At 41.5% G+C, this 17,132-nt stretch overlaps 1 protein-coding gene across 2 annotated transcripts in view; it reads right to left on the bottom strand.

Annotated features, from left to right (window-relative positions):
* Window positions 1-373: 373 nt before the first annotated feature.
* vav3 (vav guanine nucleotide exchange factor 3) overlaps window positions 374-17,132 on the bottom strand; it is a 149,456-nt gene continuing 132,697 nt past the window's right edge. Inside the window, exons 24-28 of one of the 2 annotated variants that reach the window (XM_074693155.1) lie at window positions 17,036-17,123; window positions 16,197-16,326; window positions 8,722-8,802; window positions 7,205-7,356; window positions 374-4,742 (exon numbers count right to left, since the gene is read on the bottom strand). In XM_074693155.1, the coding sequence (XP_074549256.1) occupies window positions 4,698-4,742; window positions 7,205-7,356; window positions 8,722-8,802; window positions 16,197-16,326; window positions 17,036-17,123 (496 nt within the window). In that variant the 3' untranslated portion in view covers window positions 374-4,697. The remainder of the gene's footprint in view (window positions 4,743-7,204; window positions 7,357-8,721; window positions 8,803-16,196; window positions 16,327-17,035; window positions 17,124-17,132) is intronic. The other variant, XM_074693156.1, reaches the window with a different exon arrangement.

Here is a 17,132-nt window from a genome sequence, read left to right as displayed (position 1 = left end):
AAATTTAAAGGAGAAAAAAAAGATTTTTGAGCAAAAAAAAATCACAATTTGAAAACCCTGAAATGAAAAATCCCGATACTTATGTCAATTGATTTTTTTCTCTCACCCCTTTTTCTATACAGTACATTTCATAAGTCTTTGTTTGGTACAAAAACCATATTTCTAGTTTATCCTTCATGTTATTTAAAGCTCATTTAAGTGTCGATAAAAATACTATTTAACATTTACGCAAACAGCTCTACTCATTGTGTGATGCGATCTAAATGTGAATCTGTAGAATATAGCTTGATTCATTTATACCACACATTTTTATCAGAACAAGAGAAATTATTAGAAGAAGCATTGTATATCTTTATTATGTGCTATGTACATGATTTACAGTATGTTACAACAACAGTACACAGTAATGCTACACTGTAAAGATTGCACAGTTAGAGAGTCAGGCCACAGCGGTCAGTACCGAGCTGATGAGACCAAAATAAAGGAGCACAATGTACAGAGAACATCTTTGGCTTTAGAGGAAGGACAAAAACAAGAAAGCCAGAGTACAGCAGAGACATTCAGAGAGAGGAGGATGAATTATCACCAGGAACTGAAAGACTGAAGTACTACAAGACATATTTTCAGTTCAGGTTAGTGAGGAGATTGTTTGTTTGAAGCCTGGAGAGCTGAGACGTGTTCGGCCCTGAATCCTGTCAGAGTGTTTCCACATGAATAAAGAGCCTGTCTATGCATGTGGACCTCTGCACATGAAGAAGAGACAGAACTTAAAGACAATGTTCATATGGTGGTCATTTCCCATGACGTCACACTCAGTATTGGCAGTTAGTAAAGTCTGTGTAAAACAGATGTTTTGACGTGACTGATCTACCCACTGTTTAAACTGAAATCTGAACTCATATTGTTTAAAGGTAAAACATGAAGCATGACTTATTTTACACAGCTGAGCACTGGATCAGAGCCTGTGGGTTAAACTATGTCAGACCAGTCAGCAGAGTGTGGCTAACCAGTGACTGTTTACATCCGGGTAGTAGAGCTTTGTAGCATCATAGCAGTAGACGTCAATCAAAGCTTAAACGACATGTGACTGGGAATCTGGATTTATATAAATATGTTTTTGATTGATTAGTGAGTCTAGTGCCACCTTGACAGAGTGACCACATTTCACTTTTTAGTCGGTCAAATGTGCACGCTCTTTTTTGTGAAAGGAGCAAGGCGTAGTGATGGCAGAGCTATTCACAGATGGACCAATGAGCAAACAACTGTGTGCAGGTGGAGCTCATGAAAGTTGTAGTGTTGTAAGGTGACAATGCTTTTTAATTTCTGATGCTTTTTGAGGAAATTGGAATTAAACTAAATCTCCAAAATCCCCAGATCTAGGCCCAGCCTCTCTGCCATGATGCAGCTTGTTCCCTCTCTATTCACCCCAGGCTTTACGGCAGCCCTATCAACGGAGGAAGAACAGTTTTGAGATAAATCTATAAGTAGAAAGACAACTTGCCTGTACTGTACTTCAAACATCTTATTAATGTGCTGTAACACTAAGTAGCTACTAAAGTAGCCAGCTAATAAAATAATCGGTTTGCTTGGGCAACTACTCAAGAGATACAAAGAATTCTCAGGTGGTTATTTTTTTATGGCTTATAAGCTGGAACCAGGCAGTAAAACATGATAACATTAAAACTCCCTCCCTGAGTGTGACGCCCTGTGAATATGGTTCATTCACTCTATAACTGCCACACATTTATCAGTCTATTAATCTGTGATTATTCGACTCGTCCTCATTTTGCAGCAGTTGTTTTAAGAGGCTCAAACGCGCCTCTCTTCCTGCTCAAATACAGCAGCTACAGCGCTGAGGTGAGGGACAGCATACAGACAGAGACCGAACCAAAGATGGATGGAGAGGCAGGGCGGTGAAAAGAGAGAAAGAGGAAGTGACACGGTGAGCTAGCGGCAGAGCGAGGGGAGCCAACAGAGAGATGGATGCAGCAGGGTCGCCGAGGTGAGGAGATGCTGTAATGATTAGATCACAGATACCCTTGAGCCTTCCTCCTGTGCACAGAAACCTCAGACCGCCTCCAAGGGGAGGAGGGACGCCTGCGGTCACAAACGTAATCTGTGACTCCTGTAATCCACTGCTCCTCCTCCTCCCCCTCTGTGTAAGGGCGGAGAAGGAGGAGGAAGGTGGGAGTGGATTACAGGAGTCACAGATTACAGAGGAATACTCTGCCTCTTCATTCTCCCCTGACAGGAGAGGAGCTGCGGCTTAATCACATCAGAGAGGCCAAAGATTTCCTAAAGATGTTAAGAAGTGAAGGTTTGGCTGAAGGAGGAGGAGATGCATCACCCTGCTGCACAAAGAGCCACAAAGATACCTCAAAAAATATTTTTAAGACAAACTGTGTAGATAATTTCACCTAAGAGTCTTATGTGTAGCATTCAGTCAGACCTTTGGTTTGATTTCTTAAGAAATCTGTGTTTAAGTTTCTGAATAAATCTTCACCTCCTCATCAGATGATGTCATCTCCAAACTTTAGAGAGTTGAAGGTTACAGCTCAGACAGGAGGATAAGGGTTTAGCATGCTTCCATCTAGTGGTCAGTTAGTGACACTGTGGAAAATAATGGAAAAAAAGGGAACAGCACAACGTAAAAACACATGAATTAAACTCTTAACACTTTTCTTCAGTCCAACGGTTTAACAACACAAGTCAGAATAAAACCTTTTCTTAAAATATAACCACATAGCACCATCATTTAGCTCACGCAGAAGCATCTTTACAATAAAATCTTCCTTCAATTCAGAAAATATATAAAGACATGGCAGAGGAGGAGCTTCACAGAGAGGTGTTAGAGACACAGCATTCACCGACGAGCCTCAATTCCCTATTTATTCATCTGATGATGATGTCAAAGGTAATGTAAGAGGCACCCCGCTGTGTGTTTCAGTGACAGACTTCATGTACTGTATGCTGCATGTTGCATTAATAGTTTCCCTTTGCAGAAAATAGACGGAAGCGTTTTGAAATGTCATGTGTAGGTGTGTGAAAGTCTGGCTGTGTTTCCAACGCTCCTCCTCACTCCTCAGATACAAAGAGAAATTAAATAATGTTAGACCATCTTCATAGGAACACTGGATCAAAACATGGCTGAGTTTAAATCTCTATATCTACATATTTAAATAAAGAGGTGTGAAAGAAAGCGTCCCGTCTCTCAGCGGAGAGGAATCCGTCTCTGAATGTTGGGAAGATTCTGGCCTCGTCTCCAGACGACACGCCGTCTCGTTCTGTCTGAGTCCGTATATCTGTCTCTGCCGACATGACAAGCGTGTTTTTTTGTTAAGGTATTTATTCCCTCAAATGTGGGAAAATCCTCTTTCACTGTGGATTAAGGAGGCAGTGTGCATAATGTGAACTGGGGGTGAGGGGGGGACACGGAGAGGGAGGGAGAGGGGGGTGAGAAGGAGGACAGTCTGCAGGAAGAGACAGAAGAAAAGCTCAAGTCTGTTCTGTTTCAAGTGCTAATGCATAAATACCTTTTTCATACTGTAAGTCTTTCTCAGCCAAAGCTGATCTGATAAAGTGAAAATATTCAGAGTTTCTACAGAAACCGTTCCTTTAAGGAGAAAGAGCTCTGAAACAGCCCCTGGATGCAAAGTCTTTAGTTAAATCTGACAGAAAATGTTGATGCAAAATCAAGTAGAATACTGTTAAGTTCAAATCTAATTTTCAAGACTAAAGGAAATAAAAATATAACTTTTTGATATATCAAAAAAAAACTACAGGTGCAAAGAAGGAGAACGAAAACTGAGAGTTAAAGGGACTGATGTCAGGCTGTTTCTCTTTCTTTGTTTTCGAGGCAGGTATTCCAGGTAGTGTGACACCTGGACAAGCTGCTAAAGCCTCCAATAAGATAAACCCTCAGCGTACGAGCTCCTGTCGCCGATAAGAGCCGAGGTATGGCTAACGGCAGAGAGCGGTGAAGAGATGAGAGTCCAGGCTGCTGATAAAAAACGTAGGAGGAGGGAGGAAAAGAAGAACAACAGCGATCAATGACGCTCTGTGCTGCGATGCTATCCCTCTATTACTCCTCTAAGAGAGAGTGATCACAATCAGAGAGGAGAGAGGTGGGTGGTGTGTGTGTGTGTGTGTGGGGATCTGGGTCATCAAGTCATCAATAAGCTCCTACATTAGAGGGAGAAACAGACAGAAACCCTACAGAGGAGGAGAAAGGTGAAAGTCAGGGTCTGCTTCTGCTGGACGGATGGATGGATGAGTGCATGAATGGAAGAGAGGAGTGTGAGTATCTTTTTTTGACAGCTTGGCGATGGTTGACTTGGCAGCAGAAACAGGTGGGAGTTGGGGGCAGACAGAGGGAGGAGAGGAGGGTGAATTATGGATGGATGAAGTCAGTGAGAGGAAGGGGGGGGGGGGGGGGGGTAGTCTGGCGGGGGCTGGTGTCCCGCTGACAGCCAAGCTGCCGGTTGGTGGAGTCACTTATCCACACAGAGCGCAGCAGAGATGACGGGGCAGCTCTGCGGCGTGACGTAGCCCTTTTCTCTGCTGAAGGCCTCGCAGACGTTTTCAGGCAGCAGGTCCAAGGAGGAGACTGGAGTGACCCTGGAGGAAACACCAGAAGCTCTCCGTCTCACTGCTGCAGCCCTTCTTCTTTTATTCAACTCTCCTTCCACATCAGACCTTCACTCCTCACCCTCCTCCACGTACGTGGACGGGAACCAGCCGACCTGAGGAGGGACAGAGACAGGAAACACATTAAATCTTACAAGTTGAATTTCAAAGTTTGAGGATGAACTAAGTTGTATGCTGTTTGCTCGGGGATCATTGATCAGCTTAAAAATCAGCTGCAGTTATGCTGACGCAGAGGGAGAGTCTTCAGTCCTGAGGAGGTGCAGACTGACTGACCCTGGTAGTCTGACGGGCTCAATCTGAGTCTGTTTTACAGAGTTTTTTTGATAGACTGGATGTAGACATATTGAGCTGGTGAACACTCAGAGAAGCGAGGCTGATTCAGACATGATTTTTAAAAAACACATCAGGCTTTGAAGTCTGATGTGCTTAGCTTGATGGTGCTGTTTGTAGAGCAGCGTACACCGCAGCGTACACTCATACGCATTGATCAGCCATAACATAATGACCACTTGTGCCTGCTATTGCACAGCAATACCTTTTTACATTTTCAGTCTTTGTTGAATGAAAGGTGATGATTCTGCGCTTGGATTTTATTGAGGTATTAAGATTCAAGTCAACGCTGCACCCTAATGGAACATGTACAGCAAAACCATCTGGTTGTGGGCTTTGTTTGTCATCAGTGTGGGCCATCAGTAACTCCTTCATTCAGTGTTAGCTGGTGTATGCCCAGACTGAGCTACTGGTTCACAGCTCCTGGATGACATCATACAGGTAAACTACTGTTTATTTTTTTTTAGGTTTGAAAAGAGGTGGAGAAGTGTTAAAAACTACAGTTTCTTGAGTTTCCACTTGAGGCTGGCTGCAGATATGGAACCTGCCAACAACAGACTTCAAACTCTGTTTCAGGAACAGAAAAGTGACGTCATGGAGACTATTTCTATGTTTTATACAGATTATGATGAAAAAACATGCCTCTCTGATTAAACAGCACTCAAAAAGTCATAAAATGAATGAAATACTTTTAATTTCATGGTCCGATCAGTATCTTAAAAAAGAAATCAGACTGTTTTTGCATGCTGAAATAGACTCTAATTATTGTAACCCCACACACACTAAACTTCTCCACACTTAGTATAGCCTAAGACATTTACTTTCATTCTAAAGCAGGATGATAATTTCTATATATTTTTCATTAGCTCTTTAACCAGTGAGTTTCGTATTTTAAAAAAATCATGAACAGGTAACTGAGAAGTCCAATGGTCTAAAACTGTGGTTTTTAAAGTGGGGGCCATGGCCTCCTGGGGGGCTGCCAGGGAGCACAAGGGAGGCCTCAGAACATTGGAGGGAAGGGAAAAATATTATTTATTTATTTATTAATCATATTTAGTGAGGTTTTTTTTGTCTTGAAACCATTTGTCCCAAACATACAAAACATACAGTGCAGGGTTCAAAATGTTTCCAGTTGTACCTATCCACACCTCCTGTGACAGCTGCAACTTCAGCATGATGATGTCATAGTCTGTGTAGACCTGGCAGTTTGCGCCTATCATTAAGCTATCTGAAACTTTGAGGCGCTTACCCTGTCTACTCCTGACTACATGTAAGAAAGGAGTGTCTCACTTTGGCTGACAGAGCCCTGAAATGCCTTCTCTCTTTTGCAACAGCGTACTTGTGGGAGCCTGGCTTTTGTTTCTTAATAATTTACAATTCCAAACAAATGTAGTAATTATTGAAAAGTCGATAAAAGTTAGAAAAAAACATTCTCAAAGTTGACATTTCTTTACTTATTCTGAAGTATTGTCTGTTGGTTTCCAAAGGGGGTCCCCGGCCAGGAGCAAATGCTGTTTGGGAACCAATGGTCTAAAATATTCTCATCCTTAAGTTTATGTGAAAAGCATGGTTGAGCTGTTAACATTAGTACTCATGTTGTTTGTTTTGACCTCTCTTTAAAACATCATTGCAACATTAAAGGGATTCTGTCAGGTGATAAAAATATCATCGAACTGAGTTTGTTTTCATGGAGAGATTCAGGTGTTTCTCTTCAGCCTGCAGCAACTTCTCTATTTTTTTATTAAGCATTTAGAGCTCCAGAGAGACTCTAACAGCTCTCTGTAGACTCTACATCCAGAGTTTAGTTTCCACCAGAGTCGCGTACAAACACACAAACACACAGACACACTGCAGCGTAGCTATATGAGTGGGAGTCTGTACTTATATCTCTCTGTTTTTAGAACCTAAGCTTCACGCTTCATCATAAAGTGCTTGTGGTATTGGACGGGGAATAAATTCATTTAAGAGAAACAACAGTGGCAGAGGACGCTGGAAAACAGAAGAGCTGGGAAGATTTATATGACAAACTGAAAATATTACAACCCGAATCTGAAAAGTCCTTTCCAGGCACTCGTAGATACATATATCTGTCAAATATTCCTCCTTGAAATAGCTGTCTCAGTCTGAAATATGACAGACATGGTTTGTTCCAGGAGTTTCATTTTTACATTAGGGGCCATGACATGTTGATAAAGCGTTTGATCTGTGTCATCTTAAGAGTCCTCACCCTGCCGTTGACCTCGCCCCTCCACCAGCCATTAGCTCCTGACTTGGTGTAGATTTTCACCACGTCGCCTTCCTGCAGAGACAGCTCCCGCGTGTCACGAGAGCTGAAGTCGTACCGTGCTATCGCCACTCCGATCACCTTTGGAGTAAACACTGGAGGGACAGAGAGAGTGGAGTGTAAGAACAGCTGTTTGTAACAGGTCTGACTGTATGTGCTTTAAATCACCAGACTGCAGGGTCAAAAACACACACATACACGAACACAGATGGACATGAGTGACATTTTATAAACACTCAGAAAACCTGATGTCTCATCAGCATGTTTTTGTAAAAATACAGTTAAGCAGACAAATTTGTCGTATCTTATGTGTTTTTACATTTCTAACTTAAGTTTTGGGCATTTCTCGTCTTGTTGTTTGGTTGGCTTAAATGTGTGCAGCACAAAGTGGAAGAAGACATGCAGCTGATGGCTGTAGCTGAGAGTAAGACCTGTGAGCGACTCATTTATACAAAAGATTTATAGGATGAATTTAACTTTGATATAAGGATCTTCATCACAGTGTTCCATGCCTGTAGGAGGCTGTATTTTTGGTTACCTGGATATGAGAAAAAGAAAATCACTGCAGTTCATATGAGCAGTTTGGGAGTTATAATGCACAGATTTAATTTTCAAAAACAGAACTGTGTCGATGACAAACTGTGCTTCTTTTCCATTTTTTTAAAAAGAAGAAAAAACACAAATGTTTATCCCTACATAGAATGAATGCTCTGCTCCCTGTATCCTCTTTATTCTGCAGGCAAATCAGCTGATTTGTGCACAATATGTCACCACCAGCACCTTAGATCAACCATAGACTTTTAACTAGAAAAGAGGGAAACGTTTAGTTTCAGATCTCTCGAGCTGTAAAGGTGCAGCTGGAGGAATCTGACAGCTGTGTGCGCGTGTGTGCGTGTAACTGAACACACCCTGACAGCAGTATAATAGACAGCAGTGGAGCAGGTTAGCTAGTTAGCACTGCTCCATCCCAGCCTGCAGACTCTGAGCGGTGGGTCGGACCGGGCTGAGCTGACAGGTGGAAATGGAGTGTCAGACCTCTACAACCCAGCCCGGGGAGATAGAATCTCTAATATCAAGAGCTCTGTGTGTTTGGACACCTTTACCTTTACACTGATGGACAGACACGCACACACACTCCAAACTCATTCTGAAAACCCAGCTTCTCTCTCACACCCTCATGTTTCCATGCTCCAATGAACACAGACATGAATAAACACAGCATACATGCATTATAAAAAACACACTTCCTATTCTCCACACATGGTGATATTTATGTGCACAACACTATGCAAGAGGTGAAATGGTGCAATGTGAAGGTAGATGTCAGGTGTAAAGGCAGAGATTGAGGCGGTGATGAGATTGCACTGAGCTGCAGCCAGCATGCTAAGCAGCTCCCAACATGAAAGCAGAAAGAGAGACAGGGAGCCAGAGAGAGCCAGAGAGAGAAGTGATACCTGTACCTGACCAGAAGGGAGTAGAGGAGGGAGGTACAAAGCTGTAGCCGGCAGGAGATACAAAAGAGAGGCCGCAGAGCAATGGGGCTATAGCAGGGCAGGCCAGGCAGGTGAGAGGGGGCAGAGGAGGCCAGGGATGGGGGGATGGAGGAAGAAGAGAGAGAAGCAAAGGAGAAAAAATAAAACATGTTTGTAAAAACCCAAACTCTGAGGTGTTTTTGACTTCAGAGGAAAAGAGCACACGATAAAAATAAAAGACAGGCAGAGGAGGAGCTGCTGCGAGCAGGAAAACCAGCCACACAGCCCACAGCTGCTTTTTTAGCTGCTTAATTTATTAAACCCCCCAAAAAAGAACAATGTCTTACTATTTTAAATCCTGTGACTGAATACAAATCTATTTTTTTACACTCACCTGTTTGTTTCACAGTGTGGAAATCAATCGACTTGGGAGCTGCTGGTCTACCTTTACTTTCATCAGGTTTGTTTGTGTTAAAATCTGAATTTAGTGTCTTGAATAAGCAAATTAGAGCCAATACGCTTTCCCTAAAACAAATACAGAAATAAACAGATGATCCTGGCAGTGGCACATCATGTTCTGTGAGGTACACTGCAAAACAATGAAATCTTATCAAGTGCTTTTGTCTTATTTTGAGTAAAAATAGTGTTTTTTGTAGTTGATATGAGCCACATTCAACTGATCAGTCCAGAAAAATATCTTGTTTGAAGTTATTTAGAAACAAAACTGAGTTCTGAATTACTTGTAACAAGTAAACTCATCTGCCAATAGAACAAGAAAAAATTGCTTAAAACTAGACTAATGTCTTAATAGAAGTAACTTTTCTCTTGTTCTATTTGTTGATTTTTTTGCTGTTACAAGACATTCAGACCTCATTTTTGTATTTTAAAAACTTGTCACAAGACATGTTTCTGTACTAGTCAGATGAATGTGGCTTCTATTAAGTCCAAAACAGGCATTTTCTACTGAAAATAAGACAAAATCACTTGATAAGATTTCATTTTTTTCCAGTGTACAAATAGAGATAGAAATCAAAACTTAGATCAGGATGGGAACTGGTACCTTTAACAAAGCTTTTCATTATGTTTCAGGTGTCTGATGACATCATGTCATTGTAAGACGAAGTTAGGGCAAATGACACTCATTTTTTGTATCTATAAATAAAAAACAAAAGTGATGAACTCAAACAAAGAGGTTAAGGTTTCCCTCTGGGTTAAAACTTTGGTTCAGAGAGTTTGAGGCTTAAAACGGACATTCTGTTTGTCTGTATCTTTAATGGAAGAGGACATGTTGTTAGTTTAATATGGAGGAACATGAAGTGAACCCACAGTTACAGCAAAGTGAGGGGATTAACATAAAGACATTCATGAAGCTGTGATACAAACATAACTGTAGACACAGACCAACTGGAAGACTTTCTTCAAATAGACAGAAACATCCCCTCTAACATGATTCTATTATTATAAATCTTGTATCTTGAAGATGCTATGAAGAGGATCTATTTTAAGTGCACTCCCTTACCACCTTGTGGCCCGGAGTCTCCGCACACTGTTGTGAATTTACTTTTAGTGAGGTGTGTGTTTATTTTGAAATTAAATGAGGATCGGATCGAAACAAATATTCTTTGTTAAAGACAACTTTTTACTGGATACAACGCCCCGAGGTAAGGTATTTATCAGTTCAGTTACATTGCGCTATGGTTTGAAACGTGACAACAAGCAGACATTTCAGCAGCCGGCTATATGTTAGCGACATGAGCAGCCTGGTGCACCGGTGTATCTGTAGGCTAACGTGACAACAAGTAAACACTGTTAGTTTGTAAGTAGTTTAGTAGCTGTTTATATTTAGTGCAGCTGGCAGTCCTGTGCTCTACGACATGTGTGTAATGTGTGTAACATCAGTAAATCCTGGTTAGCTATATCCTGCCAGTCATCTACCAAGCAGAGCTAACATAACCTCACTCTTCATTTTACTGATAGACTCTCAAGTTTGAACAGACCACTGCAGAATAACTGCTGACTGTGGGTTGGAATGGACATTATCACAGCTTGGCCCCTGTGTTATGGAGTGATACAGTCTGAGCTAAAAGGCTCATTAGCCTTTAGCTCAGGCTGTATCATTCTACCGTTTAGCTCTTTTCTGCTCTTCTGTCATTTTTCTGTCTGACAGTTAGACTCCTGTGTCCATCATCACTACAAAATTAACCACAGGAATAGTTTTTAGCAGAGAAAATCACAGATTTCTGTGTTTTATCTCTTCTCACTACTGAACTTTGTCAGCCAGTGTGGTGTTGTCATAGAGACCTAGGCATGCTGTAGATCAATCCAGTCCTGGACGACCCGAGCTGGAAGCTAAGAGCAATTTAAAATAACCTGTAACCAGCAATACAGACACTAATAATCTCACTTTAAAGTGTGGATTACGATCAGGCATACATCTTGAAGGGAGACTTTTTCAAGGTCACTTTCAAACTCCTCACAGCCTCTTTAAATGTAAATCAATTGTATTTATTACTGAAACGTGTTTGCCCACACTTCACATTTGTGTACTTTTATGTAGTGTGCAGAGAACCTCCCGACAGAGCCTGACTGTATTTCTGTCTGTCTTCCAGTATTTCCTCTGAATGTGAAAGAAGCTTCCAGCATTGATCTCAATCCTAAAAACCATCTTTGGCAGAATTAGCACCTCACGTAGAGGAACAGAACCTCTGACCCTAAAGTCTCAGTGCTTCAGTCTTCAGTGATAAATCAGGGTCCAGTAGGTTATTTCTGGCCATCGCTAAAGCCAGCGTGGCAGGAGTTCAGTCAGGAGAAACTGTGGACACTGTTAAAGGTTTTCTGAGCAGCAGGGCTGGAAAAAGACTCAATGCCAATCATTGATTAGGTCCAAAAATGAGTTTCACTGGGTGCCACTCGAAGCCCATCCCTAATTTAGGAAGAATATTTCTGGTAAAAACACAGGAAATCTCAAATTAGGCACCAGCTGGGATTTCATAGATGAAAACTTGTGAATTTTGGCGACAACATATCTGCACACCAGAGATACTTAACAGAGCCACACTGATGCTCTTTCGGGCAGGTGACTCTGGCTTCACTGGACGCAATCCTCTGTTCCAGCATATTACGATAATCTGTGAGATGTGATGAGGTTAGGAGCCCTCACAAAAACACAGAAAGTGTTCTGTGAATGTAGAATAAGCTCACTGACGGTATTTAATGTTAATCACATTCAGGGGCTTTTCTCTGAAGAATAATATTTATTTCCATATTACCTAAACTATGAAGCGTGTTGTTATCACGCATGTTGTTCATCATTGCTGTGACTCTGAGCATCCCCTGAATCCAAACTTTCTAACCCTCCTGTCTGAGCTCACATGATGACAGATTAATGCCTGCTCTTTATGAGAAATGCAAGGCTCCAAACGCTCCTACAGGCAGGTAAACGCTCCACTCGTTGATATGCAGTAAGAAGCGCCAAAGTTTAACATGAATACTAATCAGCTGACTGAGAGACGGCACAGAAACCTCTGATGGTGGAAGTACAGCAGATATGAAGAGGGATCACCCTCCTCTTCAGACAGACACAGAAACACCTGCTGCATTTACACGACTCATTTCTGTTCAACCTGATTTGTGCAGACTGCAGCAGAATACACAATCTGAGCTACACACACTTTGCTACACACAAATGCATCAAACACGCTACACTGAATCATTTCAGAGGAGAGAGACAGGATGAATTTGGATCCAATCAGTCTCACAGTTTGTTCCATGGACACATTAGTTTCAGTCTGAGTTAACTCTGTAGTTTCTCTTCTGCAAAGAGCTCGGTGGAACATAAAACAAAGCGTAAACATTAATTAGCAGTCCTCCAGCAGAGCTGCAGAAGATGGAAATCAAAACAGAGATTTAAAGAAAGAGAAAATGAAGTGTGCGCACCGTGAGGACGAGCAGACAGAGACCTCACCGAAACAAACTCTGTCTCAGCTCAGCATCTGAGGCAGAGTTTAAACAACAGCTCCAAACAATCTGTTCACTTTTTCTCACTTTAACGTCTCCGTCAGCAGGACCAGACTGTCTTTGTTTCCTCTGCATGGTGTGAAAACTGGAGGAATCTCATCCAGCCTCTGAGGCTGATATGATTTAAGCTGTTATATGTTTTTATTAAGCTGCTGATGGTGATCGTTTAGTCTGATTCTTTCTTTTGGCAGCTCTGCTGAAAATGCTTCTGAGAAGTAAAACTAAAACTCTGACTGTGTGGAGCTGTTTCTAAAACTCACTGAAGAAACGTGGTTTAAGGTGGAATATTTCCCTCATGATATATATGTTATCAAATGTAATAAACCATAAAGAGATGCCGAAATCAGACTTGAGCTGTCAAGGCCACGTTCTTCAGCTTTTCAAGATGGTTCAGTGTAAAGAAAAGTTTCTTATTCTAGATATCTTCATTACTTTAAACTAGATTGATAACATTACCTCTACTTCTACTTCAAATCTAAATGTTTTTATACATAACCAGAAAAGGATCCTTGAATGATTTTATAAATCTTAACAAATCTTAAATTGGGGCTCATTGATTTACAGTTGTTTTAGTCTCCTGGTTTCTCAGATATTTTAGGTGAACTTGTCTTTTCTTACACTGACACTCAAGCTTTTATTTTGTATTTTTCCTAAAGGCCAACACGTCTTTTGAATTGGGGTAGCTACATGGACTGAGTGGACAGTGTGGCTCCGCCATTTATCATTGTATGGTTTTGAAGCCAAAATAGCCCCATCACAGGCGCAGCCATTGGCAGCAATTGCAGCCAGAGTCTGTGCAGTAGAGACGATGAGGGATTCTGGGAGAATCTAAGCGGAGCTAGGTGACAAAAATAATATATATTTTTTTTCTTTCGAGAGTCTAATCACTTCTTGACTCTACTTCCTGACATATTTTACAATCCTCGGAAAAAAATCACAAGAACTGCAGCTGTCAATCATTGTTAAATGTTACGTAAAGCCTTGTTTTTAACCTCTTATAACTAATGAAAACAAAACTTTTCAGAGAAAAGAGGACTTGAATACAAGACAGCCGAATGATATCTACAAATCACCACAATTGGACGTGAGGAACATTTCTACGAGGAGTATTAATTTTTTAAAGCTTGACCACAGCCCATCTGGAATGGCTGGAAAGCTGGATTTTTTAACCTATACTGCAGCCAGCCACCAGGGGGAGCAGTTTTTGTGGAGACCTTACATCAAGCCAAGCAAGCGGATGTCCAATTTTTTTACAGTCTATGGGTAGCTGTAAACAAAAAGGCAATTCCCCAAGGGAATCGATAAATATTTCTGATTCACAATATACAATTTCAGATGTTTCCAAAGGCCGATCATTTTAGCTGAACATATTTAAAAAAAGACTCATCAGGTAACAAACACTGAAAGGACGGCTCTATTCAGCACGTCAGAACTCAAACTTTGGTTATTACCTGGTCCCAATCAGGTTAGCTTTGCTAAGTTACTTAGCAGGTTAAGATGGTCTCCAGCCTGATTCCCACTTTGAATTTTGCCTCATTGTTCACCCCTCTGCCTCTTTCCTGTGAAGGTGTTTTAAATTTGCTTGTGTTTGGCCTCTGGTAAACTTCATCCACACTGTCATTATCCAGGGTTTCAGGGAAACAATGGAGTGTTTAAAACTGTTTAAATGTTTCTGCTGTAACCCAAAATCATCAGCAAAGCTGACTAAAAATAGGGTAACACTGATGTTAGTTAATGATCTAAGGATAAACTTTATAAACAGACTGCCTGAACCTTTGATCAGACATGTCTGTGTTCACTCCTGTCTGCTCTGATGTCTGATCTGCCGCGTCACTTCAAACCTTAGAACCCTCTCTGTAATAAGTTCCAAGTTACACACCTCACACCTGCTTCATTCAGAGGATAAACAGCACCTGTACCACCTCAGTGTGTTTGGACTAATGACAGAAGGACAGAGAACAAAGCAGCTCTGATGCTTTATCTGGACGTGATGAAGTAAAAGTTTATTCTCCCACAGTTAACAACAACCACAGAGCTCACATTTACAGCCAGGCAGGAACACACTGGAACATGTGGGCTGACAACTTCTCTGAGCTGCTGCGAACAGACTGTAAAGAGTCAGATACTCTGGATAAATAATTATGAGATAAAAGTCAGTAAAAACATCACATTGCAGGTTTTAACAGACTAATGATTGATGATGTTATTTCCTCTAACATCTTCACTGTTGATGAGACTCTGACTGTTCTTCTGTGTTGGGTAAACGTCTGTAAAGAATGTGATCAGATCTAATAACACGCTGAGTCCTTCTGCAAACCAGCATCTGACAGCTGAGTCAAAAACAATTACTGTCCGAGCAGACGGGACAGTTTTCAACGACAAACACCCGTCATTTAGAGATAGAGAGGGGTGATGGTGAGAAAACAGAGGAGGGAGAAACCGGCAGAAACAGAAACAACAGCACGTCAAACTATAAAGAGTGAAAAAAGGGAACGTCAGATCACACAAACTGAATGTCTGATTGTCCACACCGTAGAAAAATGCAGGTATAATGATCAACAGAAGCTTATTCAAGGATGTCTTGGATTAAAGATCTTTTTTTTTCGTTGTTTGGAGATTTCACTCTGGTCTCTGGGGCAGGCTGATGTTTATTAAGAGAGAACTTCTCCAGGAAAACTCATATTTAGATTGTCATTATGTCTATTGTCAACAACCCTGTGGTTTTGGGATTTATTCCAGTTTCTATTTGAGTAGTTTCCCACAATCTAAAAATGTCATCACATAGGGATCTCTCAACTGGTTCATGGTCGCTGGGGGCCTCAAACACCAAGGTCTGCCCCTGAGTTCTCCAAAGGGTTGGCCAATCAGAGGGAAGGGGGTTTGAGGAGCAGGGAGCCTTAAAGAGGCAGTCGCTAAAAAAAAGTGTTTCAGGCAGAAAAGGAAATAAAGGTTTTCTAAGTCAGAGTGAGAAAAACAGGAATTTTCACAGCTGTAAATCATTCAAAGATACTACAGAGGCACCAGAGGGACTGAATAAAGCCTTAAGAAAACACAAAACAACTCTTTGAACCTCAGTCATCTAAAAACTGACTTTAATCTCTATAAAAGCTACAGCTTCAGAAAGGTAGAACAGTTCACAACCATGAGAGTGTTGTTGCATTGCTAAAATGTTCCCTCTAAATGTTTACGCAATGTTTGTTTGTTTAGATTCAAAGGATAAATACGGAGCATCAAAATTCTTGCTTAAGTGGTCACAAAGAGCTTACATTGTCAGTAAAACTGAGAGTTACAGAAACACGGCCGGTTAGATGGTTCAAATTCATCTCACCTTCAGCTCTATCCTCTCATCTTAACACCGTCACTTCTGCCTCCATGTCTTTTACATCACTGCTTTACCCACTACTGCATCATACAGGTTTTGTCCTGTTTAGTGTGTCTGTACTCACTGTTGCTTCCTGAGCGGTTGAGTCGCTGCATGGCGGCGTTCTCCGGCTCTCTGTAAGGAAACTGCAACGTGGTGTCAAGACTCCGGAAACCTTCCCTGAGAGAGTGATGTTTGTAGTACTCGATCAGCTCCTAGACAACACACACACACACACACACACACACACACACACACACACACACACACACACACACACACACACACACACACACACACACACACACACACACACACACACACACACACACACAGACAAATAATGAGGAAAACAACAGGTTTAAACAGGCTTTACATGTGTTTACTTCATGTCACGTCAGCCTGTGAATGAGCCTTTCATGGCCTGTTTTCAGCTGCTGCGTCAGCTCAACACATCTGAGCATTCACACATCATTCAGCTCACACACAGTCAGCCTGACAACTTTAACACATTAATGGTTCCTTTTAACCTGCTGCCACTCAAACATAACTCCATGTAGGCTAATATAATGTGATGTGAAAGCTGAGAAACACAGGCAGGACTTTAATCAGGTTTTCAGACTCTGTAAAAAACGTGTTCTCCTTCAGAAACAGTGTTTAAACAGTGTTTAAGTGTGTCCTTAGAGGAACTCCTTACCTTATGTGAAATCTGCATCGTGGAGTCCTGATATAAATAAAGCTCCTGAACCTTTGCACATGTATCTACAACGCTGAGGCCCTGGGGCCAGTATAAACACGTCTCTAATCATGGCTATTTTTGTGCACACTGCCAAAATAAAATTCAGGTTTTGACACTTCATTAGGCTCACACTCTGATTTATTTATGAGTTGCAGGGGAGGAATTTGAAAGAGAAAGAGACTCACTAATATGCTCCTGAACTTCTTGTTCTCTGCGATGTGGAAGCAGCCCTCCTTGGTCAGGATCTTTATGTGCTTCACGTCGTTGTTGTACCTGTGGGCC

The sequence above is a fragment of the Halichoeres trimaculatus genome, unplaced genomic scaffold (genome assembly GCF_033239565.1).
Source record: "Halichoeres trimaculatus isolate MK-OKI-2021-1 unplaced genomic scaffold, fHalTri1.1 fHalTri1_scaffold_18, whole genome shotgun sequence".
Lineage (NCBI taxonomy): Eukaryota > Metazoa > Chordata > Actinopteri > Labriformes > Labridae > Halichoeres > Halichoeres trimaculatus.
The sequence above is the reverse complement of the archived record's forward strand: the minus strand, read 5'-3'. Positions and strand labels throughout refer to the sequence as shown.